This window comes from Ochotona princeps, chromosome 16 (genome assembly GCF_030435755.1).
Source record: "Ochotona princeps isolate mOchPri1 chromosome 16, mOchPri1.hap1, whole genome shotgun sequence".
In the NCBI taxonomy this organism is placed as follows: Eukaryota; Metazoa; Chordata; class Mammalia; order Lagomorpha; family Ochotonidae; genus Ochotona; species Ochotona princeps.
Window position 1 is genome coordinate 45,680,955 of NC_080847.1, and position 16,718 is coordinate 45,697,672.

The window sequence follows — 16,718 nt, forward strand, 5'->3', positions numbered from 1 at the left end:
CAGGCTGAACTTGGCTTAATCATCTCGTTTGAGACTTAACTTCTGAGGGCACATGTCAATGACTCAAAGGCCTCTCTAGGGCCAGTCTATTAGATGCCAGAATTCTATCACGTCTAATCTTAACGATTCATTAAGATCATTATTAATGGATGATAGATAACAACATTAGTCTGTCTTTGCCCTTGATCCATTAACATAATTAATACGTTATGCCTATTCCATCAATTACCACATTGTATCAAGTCTATTTCCAAAATACTCTCTAAATCATCCCTTTTTCCTGACTACTCTCCACATTTGGGCTTTCATTGTTTCTTGCCTAACATATTCCATGGTCTTCCTGTACAGGCCCATACAAGCGAGTCACCGCCCCCAGCTATAGACAACCGCCTGCGTTAGCTTGTGCCGGGGCAAGTGTCACATTGCTGGGAGAAAAGCAGCCAATAGCAGGTGGGCAATCTTGGCCTGGTTAATGCCAGATGTGTGTTGACTATGCCAGTGTACCAGTTGCCTTTTCTACTTTAAAGATATGTGAGAAACCACTGCCATGTTGGTGGGTGGAGTCCCAGTAAGTCTGCTCAGAGGTGCGGATGTGTGAACCTGCCAGTCACATGGCCGTGTCTGGGAGAACCTGTGCTGAACCAGGCTTCCTGCTGGGGATCCTAGCTTCCTGTCCACTGCTGCCAAGTGGAGTGCGAATCCCAGGCTTGTCCAAGCTTGATGTCTGAGAATTTCCTCCGTCCACAGCGATCATGCAGCAGATGGATCTTGGATCAAGGGCGAAAAATCAAGAGCTACAGGAAGGTGGGTGACACCATCATGTCCACCTTCTCTTTTTCCCCTTCCTGTATCTGGGGGAAGGGAGAAGACAACCAGCATATGTGAGACCCTGGGGGGAGGAGGCAAAGCTGACAGGGGGGCTGTATGGGGCTCTCCTACTGGATCACCACTCCCACTGGAGAGCATGAGTTGGGATGAGGGCAGAGCAGGCCAGGCAGGGTTGACTGTCCCTACTGATGCATGCATAAGTCAGAGTATGGGTTGGTCGGGCTTTGCCACATCATCAGCTGGCAGATGCTGGAATGGGGAGCAAATTCTGTCAAGTTAAACTACAGAACCACCTGGAGAGGGAAAGATTCAGGGGTGGGAGTGGGCCCAGTAGGGAAATAGTGGGCATCTCCTTCTTGGGTTACCACTCAGACTGGTGAGCATGAGAACCAGGACGGCAACAGGAATGACTAGATAGAGAGTGGCACCTGCTAGCAGGTGTGTGGACTGGATGGGGGGCTGGTTGGGTTGAATCAGGCTTGAATGCCCATTGACATGTATGAGAGCTGAATGGGATGTGGGACACACTGGACCAGTTTGCTGTACATATTGGCAAGCATGGGAACCAGGGTAGGGGGCAGGCCTGGTGAGGGTTATTACAGATCGCTCTGACTAGGCTGCAGTGCCCACTGGTTTGTGTGAGGGCCGAGTATATAGTGGGCTGCAACACCCATTGGTGTGTGTAGAAGACAGGGCTGGAGACAAAACTGACATAGCAACAGCAACCACCAGCATGTGCATAGGCTGATTGGGGCAACAGACTGGGATGGACCCTGTATTGGCACACACAAGAATCAGGTCTGGGATCACCTCAGATGAAGTTTCTATGTGGAATACCCCCAACTGGTTTGCTGGACTCAGAACCCCAACCATGGAGAGAATGGCAGATTCCATGGTCTGACCCTGGAGTGCATGTGACAGAGCCAGGCTTAGATGGAGCCACGGACAGTATCCAGGTGCACATGGATGATATCGCAGTGCATTGGACTCTGCAGAGAACACCTGGTACCACAACAGAGGACAGAGGACAGAACAAATTGATTAACTACCCCAGCCAAGTGTTGGCAGTGAATATCTGGCCAAACGGAGACTCTAAGGTACAATATGCTAGCCAGTGGATTCTAGAGAGATTTCATCATGCTTGGAGTGGCAGGATCAGTAGTAATTAGGAACTGTTGAACTATCAAAACCTCATGAGCAGGATCCTCAGAGCATGTCCCATATCAGGGAACCTATGGTGGTGTCAGGTGGCTGTCCTCCATCCTAGGGTGCAGAGGCTTTTGGGAGGCTGGGTGTGGCTTCTCTCCTTGTCCTCTCCCTTCCCCCAGATACAGGAAGGGGAAAAAGAAAAGGTGGACATGATGATCTCACCCACCTTCCTGTAGCTCTTGATTCTAATCACCTTAATTAACTATGTAAAAATAATCAAAAATAAAAATTAATAGCAATTTTAAGAAGGATATGTGAGGAAGGCAGGGAAGGCCAGGCTAGCGGGAAGGGGAAGCTGCAGATCACCCGTGGAGGAGGATCTGGGGACATATTGGAGGAATGGGAGTGGCTGAGAGCATGTTTGACGGGGAACAATGATTCCTGGGTGCTCCCATGGACTGGACCACTGCACTTGCAGGTAGGACAGGAAGCCGAGATGGAGTGGTTTCAAGGTGGAAAATGGGAGGGCATGTCTAGGTCAGGCCAAGGAATCGCCCACATGGGAGACCTGGGCTGAGCTAAATAGAATCACCCACTGCCCACTGGCACACCCAAAAACTGGGACTGGTGGACATATCTGGCTGGGCTAGGTCACAGTGCCTGCTGCGAATGTTAGAACAGGGGGTGGGCCACTCAGGCTGGACTGCAGCAACCATCAGGGGAATTGTGGGCCCATCTGTGGGAGTGTACCATTTGTTGGTTTGTGTAGAGAGTTAGAGGTGGTGACAAACTGAGCCAGGCTAGACCACAGAAATTGCCTGAGATTCCTAGCAGCAGGGGCTGGGAGGAGGCCAGGCAGGACCAGGGTGTGCAGCACCTGCCTATATATGCAAAGGCCTGGAGAGAGGGCGGACCATGTTAAGCAAGGCTGTGGCACCCAAAGGTATATGTGAGATACAGGTCTGGGAATGGCCTGGTAGTGGAATTTAGGGAACTCCCCTGTTAGACCTCAGCTGTCACTGGAAGCACAACAGATGGGCTGGGGTAGGCCAGGTCAGGCAAGTCTGCAGCACTCATCAGCATTTGTGTGGGCCAGGTTTGGGGGCAGGCCAGCCTGGGCCAGTCCTTAGCACCCACTGGCACACATGAGAACCAGGACAGAGTATGGACCAGGCCCAGCTTGGCTAGGCTGCAACCTGCCAGCAAGAGCTGAGACTGTGTGTACACCATTCCAGACTGGGTCAAAGGACCCACCAGCTTGTATAAGACCCAGAGCAAGCCTGGTAGGGGAACTTTGGGAACTCCCTGTTGGGCTGCAGCTCCCACTGGTGAATGTGAGAGCCAGGGCTGTAGGCAGATCAGGCTGGGCAAGGTTGCAGCACTCACTGGCACCCTCCAGAGCCAGAATAGGTGTGGGACATGCCAGGGTAGGTCCATCCTCTAGTTCACATGAGAGCCAGATCTTGGGGGTGGGCCAGGTTGGGCTAAGCTGTAGCATGTAGTGGTGAGCATGAATGGGTACAGAGCAGTCAGGTTAGGCTTCAGCACTGGCCAGCACACATGAGCTCTGGGGCTGGGCATAGGCCTGGTAGGGGAACTTCCCTGCTAGGCCACAGCTCCCACTGGTGCTCTTGAGAGGTGGGGTGGAGGTAGGCCAGGCTGGAGCATCTGTCAGCTAATGTTGAGCTGGGAGTGGAGCCAGGGCAGGCTGGGCTAGTCCACAGCACACACTGGCATTAATGATAGCCCAGACAGGGTGCAGGCCAGGCTGCTGGGTCAGATTATAATACCCGCCAGTTCACATGAGGGCCATGGGTGGGCCAGGTGAGGCTATGCTACTGCACCTGCTGGTATGTATGAGAGTCATAATGGGTGTGGGTCAATTGAGTTATGCCATAGTACCTGCTGGCAAGTGCCAGGACTGAGTGTAAACCATTAAGGTTGGACCACTGTACTCCCTGGCAAGTACAAGATCTCTGGCTAGGAAAAGCCCTGTCAGAGAACTGTGGGTACTCTCCTGCAGGGCTGAAGCATTGGTGATCAGAGAACCAGGGCTAGGAGCAGGCCATGCTGGTCAAGGCAGCAGCACCCATTAGCATATGTGTGGGCCAGGTCTGCGTTGAGCTAAGCTGCAGCACCAGTGGGTGTGCATGAGAACTGAGGGAATGCAGGATGGACTGCAAAAACTGGGCTGGGGACTAACTTGACCAGGATTATTAGAAAACAATTTACAATGACAGCAAAGCAAATAACCCTGTGAAGAAATGGGTGAAGGAAATGAACAGACATTTTTCAAAAGAACAAATTCAAATGGCTAATAGACAAGAAAAATATTCAGGCTCCCTACAAATGAAAACCACACTGACTTTCCACCTAACTCCAATGAGATTGCCCTACATTCAGAACGCTACTAATAATACCTGCTGGCGTGGATGTGGGAAGAAAGGCATCCTTCACTGTTGGTGGGAGTGTAGGCTAGTGCAACCACTATGGAGTCAACATGGAGAGTGCTAAGAGAACTGAAAATTGACCTGCCATAAGACCCAGCTATCCTGCTTCTGGGAATATATCCAAAGAAAATAAAGTCTGCACATGAGAAAGAGGTTTGTACTCCTATACATACAGCAGCACAATCTACAATAGCAACGACATGGAAACAACCCAGATGCCTGTCAAAAGTGATAAAGAAACTGTGCCACATTTACTCCATAGAATACTTCTCAGCCATTCTAAAGAATGAAATTCTGCCATTTGCAACCAAATGGTCCCAACTAGAAACCATGATGCTCAGTGAAACAAGTCAATCCCAAGAGGATCAGCAAGTATCGGTAGTGAAATTGGTGAGTTCTACTCAGAAGATGATAGAGGCCCCACATAATTGTACCTGGGTTCAATACTCAGCTTAGTACCGTCCTGACGATGGCTCAGGAAATCCGGTTCCCAGCACCACTGTGGGCGACCTGGGAACCCACCCTCCTAGCTTCAGTCATTGCAGGCATCTCGGAAAGTGAGCCTGAGGATGCGGGCATTCTCCCTTGCTTCTCCCATAAGTAAACTTAACATAAAGACAAAACAATTTATAAAAGAGGCTCAAACAGAACTTAACTCCTCCAAAAAGTAAGGCATGAGCAATTGTAACAGTAATTGGGGCAGGCAGTATGATTCATTGTATCAGCAGTTGTAGCAGAAGCTGTTGGGAACTGATAAGGAGTTGTTAAAAGCTCAGGTCTAAGAAGGAAAGCTGCTCTGAGGGGACAGGAGACCTATCTCTAGGTCTGGACTAACCACTTCTCAAGAAAGTAGAAGCCATCCAATAAAATTAGGCAGCTTCGCCTAAGGTGGCTCCAAGTGCCCTGAAGAGGAGACATTTACCCCAGGGGAACAAGGTCCCAAAGGGACCATTCACTCCGGGGCGGAGCTAGAGGAAATTTACAATCTGGCTTCTTGGCATCTCATTAGTACGGCTAAGGTGACTTTGTAAAAAGTCAGGCAACTGCTCCTCGAACCTGTTTGTCCAGAGGAGAAAGTTCTACTCCTTGGCAGGCTGTTATCCCATGGTGCTTGTGTTTTATTTTGACTACTGAGCAGCAGGTGTCCCCTTTCAGCACTGTGGCTCTGAGTCCGTGTCTCCGGAGTGGCCATCCTGCATGCCCCTCCGGTCAGTAGCTGGGAATGACAAAGGCTCCCGCCAAGGGAGTGGTTGGGCCGGATGACACCCCCAGGCGGTGCCAGATTGTCTGAGCCACTCGCTCCTCCCACAGCGCCGGTGAAAGGCGGAATAACCCACGTTCACCCAGTCAAGCTCGGGAAGATCACCGGCTGGTGCCGGGGGACCCACAACCAGTCCAGCAGCTGTCGCCCAGCCAGATCCCGAACCCGGAAGTAGTGCGCTGCTGCCGCTCGCTCCAACCATGAGCGGCTCCCTGAGGCCCAGCTCAAGCACTTGGCGGCGAGCAGCCTCCGTCATGCTGGTGGCCGGCTGGACGCGCCCGAGCGCCGCTGCCCTGTCCCCGCCGCCCGCCGAGGGCTTCCGGTTGCTGCTGCTGCAGCGCGCTTCTAGCCAAGGTTTCATGCCCAACGCGCACGTCTTCCCGGGCGGCATGCTGGATGCGGCCGACCGCTCGTCCGACTGGCTGCGCCTCTTCGCACCGCACCAAGGGCCGCCGCGCTTTGGCCTGGGTCCAGACTCGCTAGGGCGCGCGTCGTTCCCGGTGGTGCCCGACGTCCGGCCCGATGAGGACCCCGCGGCGATGCCGGATGACGTGGCTTTGCGCATTTGCGCCATCCGTGAGGCCTTCGAAGAGGCGGGCGTGCTACTGCTGCGGCCCAGGGGCCCTCGATCGAACCAAGGTTCCGAGGCTCTGAAGCCGGGCCGCACCCTCGAACCGCCGCCGGGCCTGGCCGATTGGCGAGCCAGCGTTCGTAGTGACCCGCGCCGCTTCCTGCACCTATGCGCGCACCTGGACTGCACACCAGACATCTGGGCTTTGCACGACTGGAATGTATGGATCACGCCAAACTCGCCCCAATTAAGCCGCCGCTTCGACACCATGTTCTACTTATGCTGTCTGAGTGAGCCGCCGCTTATCTACCCCGACTTGTCTGAGGTGGTGCACTCCCAGGTAGGATTTCTAGGCGGCTGGGGCAGTGGGGTCCCGGGGGGGGGGGGGAGTGGGAGGGAATATTTTGGAGGGATGCTCCATGGATAAGCCAAGGGCCAAGAGCCTAAAAGAGCCAGTGAAAACCATTATGAGTGGTGAAATAAGGCAGCCCCCCAAAACAAATATCATATGTGCTCTCCGATATACGATAGCCAGTAAGTAGATGTAGGCAGCTGAGGACATACATACACTCTTACAGATGAACAGTGTAACACAGACCGCAGACCGGCATACTGGGTAGTAAAGTTACCATGCCGTATACATCTTTACTCCCAAAGAAAGGATTCACATGATGATACATTTGAATACACATGTGCAGCATAACACTACGTGTTCTATTCATACCTAGCATGTTATTATAAAGTTAAATAGTAAGTTAATCTTGTAACGTGCTAAGGGACTGTACTGCTATAATCATTTGGAGAATGATAGCCTGGGTGGGAGGGAGAGAGGGCAAAACCCCTATACCTACAAGACTGTATCATGGTAAATAACAAGAAAGAAAATTAGCCACGAAGCGGCTGAGCTGGCTATGGACTGGCATGGTCAGCCCTGCATCCCTGCAGACCAAAGCAATGGCCTTGGGGAAGTGCCCTGCCTTCCTTGGCTTTGTGGTCTTGATGTGGTGACTCGTGGGACTGCCATGGATACAGCTAGATGCATTTGCCATTTAGAGCCATGGCATCCCCATCCCTGAATTGAGGCAACTGTGGAGTGTTGGAAGGATGCGAAAGCAAAGAGGGTGTTTGGAATAGCGGCTTGGGGATTCCTGCCTCCCGTCCGTATCTAAGTGCCTGATTTGTTCACTCCAGCATCCCGGGAGGCAGCATAATGGCCCAAGTACTTGGGTCCCTTCCACCCATGGGCAACAGCTGGATGGAGTTCTGGGCTCCTGGCTTCCACCCGCACCCAACTCTGGCTGTTGGTGACCACTTGGGGATTGAATCTGCGGATGTCTCTGTCACACTGCCTTTCAAATAAATAACTACATCTTATGAAAATAAAATATATGGAGCATGTATAAGTTATGCAAATACTACACCATCTCTCTCACACACCCCATCCACGGACTTTGCTATTTGCAGGGTCCTGCGACCCATCTGTCCTAGATATTGAGGGCTGACTGAATTTCTCCCTTCTCCTTTATGCATTGTCCTACATCTGACTTTTATTTGTATTATAAATTATAGTAATCTCTTTTCTTCTTCTTTAGACAATCATTATAGACAGAGAAAATGAGAATGTCTTTATGTTGACCTGAATACTATTTTTAGCACTCTTCATTCCTTTGAATAGATCTAAACTTTCATTATATCCCTCTGCCTAAATATTGGCTTCCTCTGATATTTCATGTTCATGACTTGTGATAATCCTGTCAATTTTGCGTATCTGAGAAAGACTTTGGAGTGGGGCTGGCACTGTGCTACAGTGCATGAAGCCTCTGCCTGGTGCCTGGTGCCCTGGGATCCCATAGGGGTACAGGCTGGAGTGCTGGCTGTTCCCCCTCTTATACAGCTCCGTGCTAGACTGCGGGGGAAAGCAGTGGAAGATGGCCCAACTCCTCGGGCCCCTGCACTCACACAGAAGACGTGAAAGAGGCTCCTGGCCTCAGAATGGCTCCCCTCTGGCCACTGCAGCCATTTGGGAGCTGAATCAATGGATGGAGGATCTCTTGCCCTCTCTCTGCTTCTCTGTGAAATCTGTCTTTCAGATAACAATAAATAGGTTTTTTAAGACTTGACATTATCTTTGCTTTTTTTGTAGAGTTAAAAAATATTTATTTTGGCAGTAAGAGTTAACAGAGAGATATCTAACAGCCACTGATTCACTTCAGATGGCCAGAATGGCCAGCACTGGGCAGGGAGAATTCAGGAGCTAGGAGCTTCAGCTCAGTCTCCCACATGGGTGGTAAATACTCAGAAACATGGGCCATCCTCCACTGCTTTTCCTAGGTCATTAACAGGGAGCTGGGTAGGAAGTAGAGCAGAAGCTTCATGTGCTATAGCATGCTTGATTCTCTCCCTTTGTTTTTCAAAGAGGTTTTGGTTAGGGGGGCAGCACAGTGGTGTAGCAAGCTAATCCTTCACCTGTGGTGCCAGTATCTCCTATGGGTGTTGGCAGTTACCCCATCCACCTACCTACTAATGGCCTGGGAAAGCAGTGGAAGATGGCCCAAGTCTTTGGGCCCCTGCATCCATGTGGGAGACCTGAAAGATGCTCCTGGCTCCTGGCTTTGGATCAGCTCAGCTCTGCCCATGGTAGCCATTTGAGGAGTGAACCAGTGAGTGGAAAATCCCTCTGTCTGTCCTCCTCTCTCTCTGTAATTCTAACTTTCAAGTAAAATAGATAAATATTTTTTAAAAGATATTTTTGGGCATAGAATTGCATGTTGACAAGTCTTTTCTTTCCATACTTAAAAGTTACTGCTTCATTAACAAAATATTTGAGAGTGAGAGAGTGGGATCTTCCAGCTGGTAGTTCATTTACCCAAGTACCTGCGCCAGCCGGAATCAGACCAGGCTGCAGCCAGGGCCCTGGAACGTCATGTGGATATTCCTCATGGGTGGCAGGGAACCAAGTACTGGAGTCATCTGCTCACTCCCAGGATGTACTTTATTAAGAAGCTAGGTCTGAAGCAGAGTAGCCAGGATACAAACCAACAGATTTGTTTTTATTGAAAAGGCAGATTTATAGAGAAGGAAAGACAAAGATTTTCCATCCACTCATTCACTCCCCAAATGGCCACAACAGTCAGAGCTGAGCTGATCTGAAGTCAGGAGCCAGGAGCCTCCTCTGTGTTGCCCACGCTGGTACAAGGTCCCAAGGCTTTGGACCATCCTCGACTGCTTTCCCAGGCCACAAGCACGGAGCTGGATGGGAAGTGGAGTTAGGCAAGAGACAACTGGAGCCCATATGGGTTGCTGACACTTGCAGATGGCAGATTAGCCAATTAAGCCATTGCGCCTATCCCCCAAACCAGGCACTCTTAATAATAGGATTTTGGTATCCCAAGTCATACCTTAACCTGTTGCACTACAGCATCCTCCCCCACCTCTGCTTAATTCACTTTTTAATGAAAACTCTGCTAGCACTTCCTTTTGTTTCCTGTGTCCATTGTATGTGGCTGGTTTTGCTCTTCCCTGTGCCTTGGTACGTTTGACTATTTCAGATACTTTCATGCAATGATTGTGTGTAACAGCTCGATTTGTTGATTTTGTGTTATTATTTCTGCCTTTCATCCCTCTCCCTATGTTCTTGATTCCAGTCTCACAGGTTGGACTAATTCATGTCTTAGAGGGCACTGAGACCTGATTCAGGCTTTCACAGTCTTTTTCTTCCTCTGTTTACTTTGTTCAGTTGCTTTGTTTTTCAAGTTAGCTTTCTTTGCTTATGGAGCAAAGAATCTGCTAAAAGTGTCATGGTGTTTTTAATTTCAATTATTTTCTTCTTTGGAAGTTTATTTGTTTAAAAAATATATATATATATATATATAATTTTCTTTGAAAGGCAGAGTTGCACAGAGAAAGAGGGAGATAGATTTCTATCCACTGGTTCACTCCCCAAATAGCCGAAACTGTTTGGGACTGGGCCAGGTCTAAGCCAATGCTGGCCCTGGAAGTTCCTTTTAATTCTTCTAAAATATTTTTCATTTCTCTGATCATCTTGAAACTCTCCTTTACATCTCTAAAGCAATGACACAATCCAATGTTAATTGTGGTTTAGTCCTTTGTTTATTTAAAGATTTGTTTGTTTGAAAAGCAGAGTGATGGAGAAGCAAAGGGAGACATGGTTTATTTGCACGTTTATTCCCCAAATAGCTGCCCTTGACCTGGATTGAACCAGGAGCCTCTAACTTCATCTGGTCTCCTATGTGGTTGGCGAAGACCCAAGTAACTTGGCCTGTCTTCCACTGTTTTTCCAGGCATATTAGCAGGGAGGCGGGTCAGAAGTGGAGCAGCCAGTTCTGATGTGGGATATGGGCACCGTAGGCAGCAGCTTCGTTGGCCCCTAATCCTTTTGAAATGTCTATAATCCATTTAATCCTAAGGTAGTTGAGTGATACATGAAATAACGTAAGAGGCAAACAAAGATTTGCTTCCTATAGAAACCCACAGACAAGATCTGGACGGCGTAGCAGCTACCCTAACACAGCTGGAATGAGTGTTGTTTGAAAGGCCTTCAGAAATTCAGATCACTGAAAACCACAGAGGAATGGTGGTTAGCACTAAAAGATTTCTCAGGGGACTTCCTTCTTTGAAGGAATTTCAGAATGTTGCCAGCACAGGTTGGCCGTGTCATTGGTGGCCCCACGAGAGAATAAAAACACCCCAGTCGGCACTGTTGTCAAGGTATTCTGGGTAGCTGGCATGTAACACAGAAGTTAAGTCTCTTGTTGAGTTGCCTACATCTCATTTTGAAGTACCTAGGTTCAAATCCCAGCTACATTCCCCATTCTAGCTTTCTGCTTATGTACATCCTGGGAGGCCAGAAGTAACGGCTGGATTGTCTTGGGTACATCTACAGGTTCACTCCCCAAGTGAGCACAGTGATTGGGGCTGGGCCTGGACCAGGTTTAAGAGAAGAGCCTGGGGTCTTCTTTTTCACTTGTCCTCCTGCCACAATGGCAGAGGATCTCAAAGCCCCCTCCCATCACTAGGATGGGAGTCTCCTTTTTCAACTTTTCTAATACATCTTACTTTAAAACTAAAAAAAAAAAAAAAAAAAAGATAAGAGCCTGGAACTCTGTCTGGGTCTCTCACATGGGTGGCAGAGCCTCGGCTACCTGAGCCATGACCCACTGGCTCCCGAGGCGCTTCAGCAAGGAGCTGGACAGGAAGCCAAAGAACTGAACTTCAACCTTCACTCCAATATAGGCAGCTGGCATCACAAGCCGGCCCGACCTGTCGTGCTGGCCATGAAATTCCATTTCCCATGGCCCATTTGGAGTCTCCTCCTATCTGCTAATCCTCAGGGTCAGTGACCTAACAGGTGTCCTCTAAACCACAGATTCTTCCATGTCGTCTAGAGGATCTGGCATGACACAGGTATGTTTCAATTTGCAGTCCTCAGTTAGGTCTTAGGTACTGACCTGACAACTGTACAGAATGAATCTTGGGGTTCCGGTGCGGTAGCCTAGCGGCCAAAGTCCTTGCCTTGCACGTACCAGGATTCCATATGGATGCCGGTTTTAATCCCGGCGGCCCTGCTTCCCATCTAGCTCCCTGCTTGTAGCCTGGGAAAGCCCAAAACCTTGGGACTCTGCACCTGTGTGGGAGATCTAAAAGAAGTTTCTGGCGGTTGGCTTCATACTGGCTCAGTTCCGGCCATTGCGGCTGCTTGGGGAGTGAATCAATTGTCTAAAGATGTTAAAAAAAAAAAAAAAGAAAAGAAAAAGTATGAACCTTGAGAAACCTTTCTTGTCTTACACAGTGGTCATCTCCTTCAGAGGCAACCAGAAGTTTCATTTCGAAGGACATTTGGTTGGCACCCCCACAGTTCTACGAACTAAAGAGACTTGAAAACTTCGCCTCTCTGTCTGACTTGCACACCTTCTGTTTGGACCGTGCATCGGAAGGAGTGGAAAGATGGATGCCGGTCCTGTTATTCACTGCTGATGGGCGTATCGAGCTTCTGCCGGGTAAGTCTTGGTGGTGTTGTATGTGTTCACATTCAGTACGCTAGGCTGCATGGATTACTGTCTGGGAAGTACAGTCCACAAAGTATTAACTCAGTCAGATCAAAGCCCTTAAAATAGCCACAGCACTTGCTAGAGCAAGAAATCCTGGATAATATGTTATATACATGTATCTTGTACATTTTCTTCTTTCAAAAATAAATTTGAGAGAGTTTTACAGAGAGAGAGATTTTCGATTTCCTGGTTCAGATGGAAGCCAGGAGCCTGAAGATTTCTTATTCCAGTTCTCGCTTGTGGGGGCAGGGGTTCAAGTCCTTGAGTCATCCTCCACTGTTTTCCTAGACCCTCAGAAGAGAGCTGGATTAGAAGTGGAGCAGCTGGAAGTTGAACTGGCACCCATGGGAGATGCCGCCATTGCAGGCAGCAACTTTACCTGCTATGCCACAGTGCTGGCCCCTACTCTTTAAGAATATGCTTTCATTTGACAGTGACAGAGAAAGAAAAGGAGAGAAGATAAGGTCAAAGATAGGGTTCTTTCATCTGCTGGTTCACTTCCAAAATAGCTGCAATAACCAAAGATGCTCTAGGCTGAAGCCAGGAGCCCAAACTCCATTTTTGTACATATATGGCAGGAGCACAAGTGTGCAGACCATCATCCTTCGACTATTCCAGGTGCTTTAACAGGAAGCTGGATCAGAGGTCAGGCAGCCAGGACTCCAACCACCACTCTGATATGGGGTGCCAGCACTGCAGATGGCAGCTTAATGCACTACCCCACGGTGCCAGCTCCTATAGACTTCAAGTTTTACATAAATGTATTTCCTAGACATTGACAAAGCTCTTTCTCATCTGTGTTACATTTCAGTTCTGAATAATAGTGCTGGTAATCAGGCAGCTTATTTGACCTGGAGAAGTCGTTGAGGGCCAGTTGATGCTGGCCTAGTGCATGTCAGAGCTCTGGTGGTACTCCACACTGGGGTTTTGTGGCCCACCTCCCTTCGTGGCTGTCTGCCTGATTCCTGTGACCAGTGACAACATTTGCATTACAATCTGCAGGGCCACAGTCCAGCAGCTGTCGTATCAATGGCAGCTTCATTAAACTATTAGAACACATTGATAGAAAAAGTATAGAGAGTCGTGAATTAATGTAAAGTTGCAGGTTGATGGCTAGTGCTCTGGCGTAGCATGTGAAGCCACTACATCCTATATGGCTGTTGGTTTGAGTCCTGGCTGCTCCATTTCCAACCCAGCTCCCTGCTAAGGCACCTGGAAAAAGCAGCAGCAGAAGGCAGTACTCTTTGGGGCCCTGTGATCATGCGAGAGACCCAGAAGAAGCTCCTGTTTTCTGACTTCAGCCAGCCCCAGCCCCAGTTGTTGCCACGAACTGGGGATTAAACCAGTGAATTGAAGATTCTCTCTCTCTTCCTGTAATTCTGACCTTCCGATACATAAATTTTTAAAAAGTTACAGTACACCAGTCATAAATGCTTATGCATCCAAAGCAGATCTTTGCTAGGGATTAAGGGGGTGAGAGTCACAATTGATCGAACACAGAACAAGAAGATGCTCAGTACAGAAATGATTTTATTAATTTACACTGCGGCCACCATCCACACATTCAGGATGGCACACTTTGTCTAAGAAGACATAGACTTTGGGCCTGGCGCCGTGGCCTAGTGGCTAAAGTCCTCACCCTGAATGCGCCGGGATCCAATATGGGCGCCAGTTCCAGTCCTGGCGGCTCTGCTTCCCATCCAGCTCCCTGCTTGTGTCCTGGGAAAGCAGTCGAGGACCGCCCAAAGCCTTGGGTTCCTGCAACTGTGTGGGAGACCTAGAGGAAGTTCCTGGCTCCTAGCTTCAGATCAGCTCAGCACCGGCCATTGCAGTCACTTGGGAAGTGAAGCATCGGATGGAAGATCTTCCTCTCTGTCTCTCCTCTCTGTATATCTGACTTTGTAATAAAAATGAATAAATCTTAAAAAAAAAAAAGAATACGGGCCCGGCGGTGTGGCCTAGCGGCTAAAGTCCTCGCCTTGAAAGCCCTGGGATCCCATATGGGCGCCGGTTCTAATCCCAACAGCTCCACTTCCCATCCAGCTCCCTGCTTGTGGCCTGGGAAAGCAGTCGAGGACGGCCCAATGCATTGGGACCCTGCACCCGCGTGGGAGACCTGGAAGAGGTTCCTGATTCCCAGCTTCGGATCGGCGCGCATTGGCCCGTTGCAGCTCACTTGGGGAGTGAATCATTGGACCGAAGATCTTCCCCTCTGTCTCTCCTCCTCTCTGTATATCTGACTTTGTAATAAAATAAATAAATCTTTAAAAAAAAAGAAAAAAGAATACACAGACTTTGATACCCCAAAGGAACCCAGGTGTGGTACAAAGTTCTCTTTAATTTTTAACTTACATGAAGCTAGCAGGTCTTAGAATAGTTTTTTTGGTTGTTGTTTTTGTGTGTGTGTGTGTGTTAACTAAAAGTGAAAAAAGCAAGGAAGAAGAAATTAACATAGAGTCTTGGTATGCTTTGATCTGTTATTTACAACTGGAAGAAAGCAAGAAGAAAAGGCAGCATTGAAGCTAGGGATGCTTTCTTGTGTTGGTTTTGATCAAAGGGAAGCAGGAAGGAGAGGCACTGGGTCTGTATTGGGTGGTCCGAGGTTAGTCACACAGCCAGGTGTTCCTAGCTTCTGATAAGCCTCTTTGTCTACCGATGCACTCAGCTGCTTCAGGTGAAATATTAAAAATAGAAGAAAGGGGGCAGGCTTTTGGCCTAGTGGTTAAGGTGCTCACATTCCGTGTCAGAGTTCTGGGTTTGATACCCAGCTCTGGCTCTTGACTTGAGCTTCCCACTGATGTGGACCCTGGCAGGTGGGCTAGAGATGGTGAAGGCTGCAGTAACTGGGTTCCTGACACCTTCATGGGAGATTGGAACAGTATCCCTGACTCCCAGCTTTAGCCCATTACCAAGCCTGTTGCAGGCATTTGGGGAAAGAACCAGCAGGCATGAGTGCTGGAGTGCACTTTCTCCCACTCTCTCTTTCTGCCTCTCAAACTGAAAAAGAAAAGAAAGACATTGAAATAAGCTCATAAAGTCAGGGCCATTTTTTAGTTCCTAACAAACTCTGATTTATGTGTCAGTATTATATTGGAGTTACTAGTTAAATAACACTTTGGAATTAAAATTTTATTATTTTTCAGGAGACGAGCTCTACTTGGAAGATTCAGACTTTTTAGAAAAAACTTTGTCTACTGAAAAAAAAATAGAAGAGGTCATGAAGGAAGGCAGGAAATTTCACCGAATACTGATATACAACCGCTATCTTTATCATATCCACGTGACTATCCCGCCAAAGTTCAAACATGTTTATCCTAAGAACTACGTGGCAAGTAAAAGCCATTTGTAAGGTGCTACTGCTCATGGTCATGGATCATGAGAGTTGATTCAACTTACTCAAAATATAAGGAACTTGTTACCTGTCAAAGTTATGATGCAATATGTCTTCCATCAAGCTCTCTGGCTTATTTTATTCTCTAAAGCTTACAGTATGTCATGAATATAAAGCTTATACAGTATTAATGATCTTACTACCCAAACACAAATGCCATGAGCAGCTTCTTGTATCAGAAGTTTCAATCAGATGCTCACTGCCAGCATTCCGCTGATCTACTGAATTCCACTTCCTTTCCCAAGGTGCCTTGGGAACTCAGGGTGACCCATGAGTTTCTTAACTTTCTGCTGGAATTAATTAAAGAATGTTAGATTAGATGGTGAGTGGTAGACTATGACAGCCTCCAAATGATCATGCTGCTCTATTTTATCTTGATGATTAACACACAGTTATTTACAAAAACCAATAGCATTCGTTATTGTATTTCCCAATTTATAAGTCTATGTTAATATTTTAAAGAAATAGAAAGTCATAATAAAAGCCATTATTACTTTTACTCCAGAGCAGTCGTTATGCAAAGAGGGTTAGAGACATGTGGTGTTTTAATTAATAAGTTTTATTTTTGGTACATTTAATGTAAATATTTTTCCACTTTTAAAGAAAAGTATTTTCTTTAAAATGAAGGTGATTAATGCTCATTCTTTTTCAAGATCCTTTACTAAGTCCTATAGTTGATTTCATTTTTTTCATGTAATGTCTTTGTTCTCTACCAATAACATAAACACGATGATAAATACAAGTAAAGTGCGTATGGTATTTAATTCTTATTAGAGGAAGTAGTTTTCTGCCCTGGGCACTTTGCTTTCAGAGAATCTTTACCTATACCTGGAACCATTTTTGGTGGTCCCAATTGGTGGGGAGAGGGATCTTCTGCTGCCATCTAGTTGGGGGATGCCATGGGTACTGTGAAATAACCCATGATGTGAGGCATAGGCACCCAATACGGAGTTGTCTGTCCCAGAGTGAGTACCCCAATCTCAAGTCAAATCAATCTCTC

At 47.9% G+C, this 16,718-nt stretch overlaps 1 protein-coding gene across 1 annotated transcript; it reads left to right on the top strand.

The window, feature by feature from the left end:
* The first annotated feature begins 5,787 nt into the window (after window positions 1-5,787).
* Window positions 5,788-16,307, top strand: NUDT19 (nudix hydrolase 19). The gene is made up of 3 exons (XM_004595007.3): window positions 5,788-6,599; window positions 12,069-12,276; window positions 15,471-16,307. The coding sequence occupies exons 1-3, from the start codon at window positions 5,889-5,891 to the stop codon at window positions 15,674-15,676; spliced, it is 1,125 nt and encodes a 374-aa protein (XP_004595064.2). The 5' UTR covers window positions 5,788-5,888; the 3' UTR covers window positions 15,677-16,307.
* The last annotated feature ends 411 nt before the right edge of the window (window positions 16,308-16,718 follow it).

Bases quoted from the DNA above. Each gene is read 5' to 3' on its own strand.
- NUDT19 (XM_004595007.3), top strand. From the start codon at position 5,889: ATGAGCGGCTCCCTGAGGCCCAGCTCAAGCACTTGGCGGCGAGCAGCC. The intron at 6,600-12,068 runs GTAGGATTTCTA...TGTCTTACACAG, and splicing joins CTGAGGTGGTGCACTCCCAG to TGGTCATCTCCTTCAGAGGC. The intron at 12,277-15,470 runs GTAAGTCTTGGT...ATTATTTTTCAG, and splicing joins GCGTATCGAGCTTCTGCCGG to GAGACGAGCTCTACTTGGAA.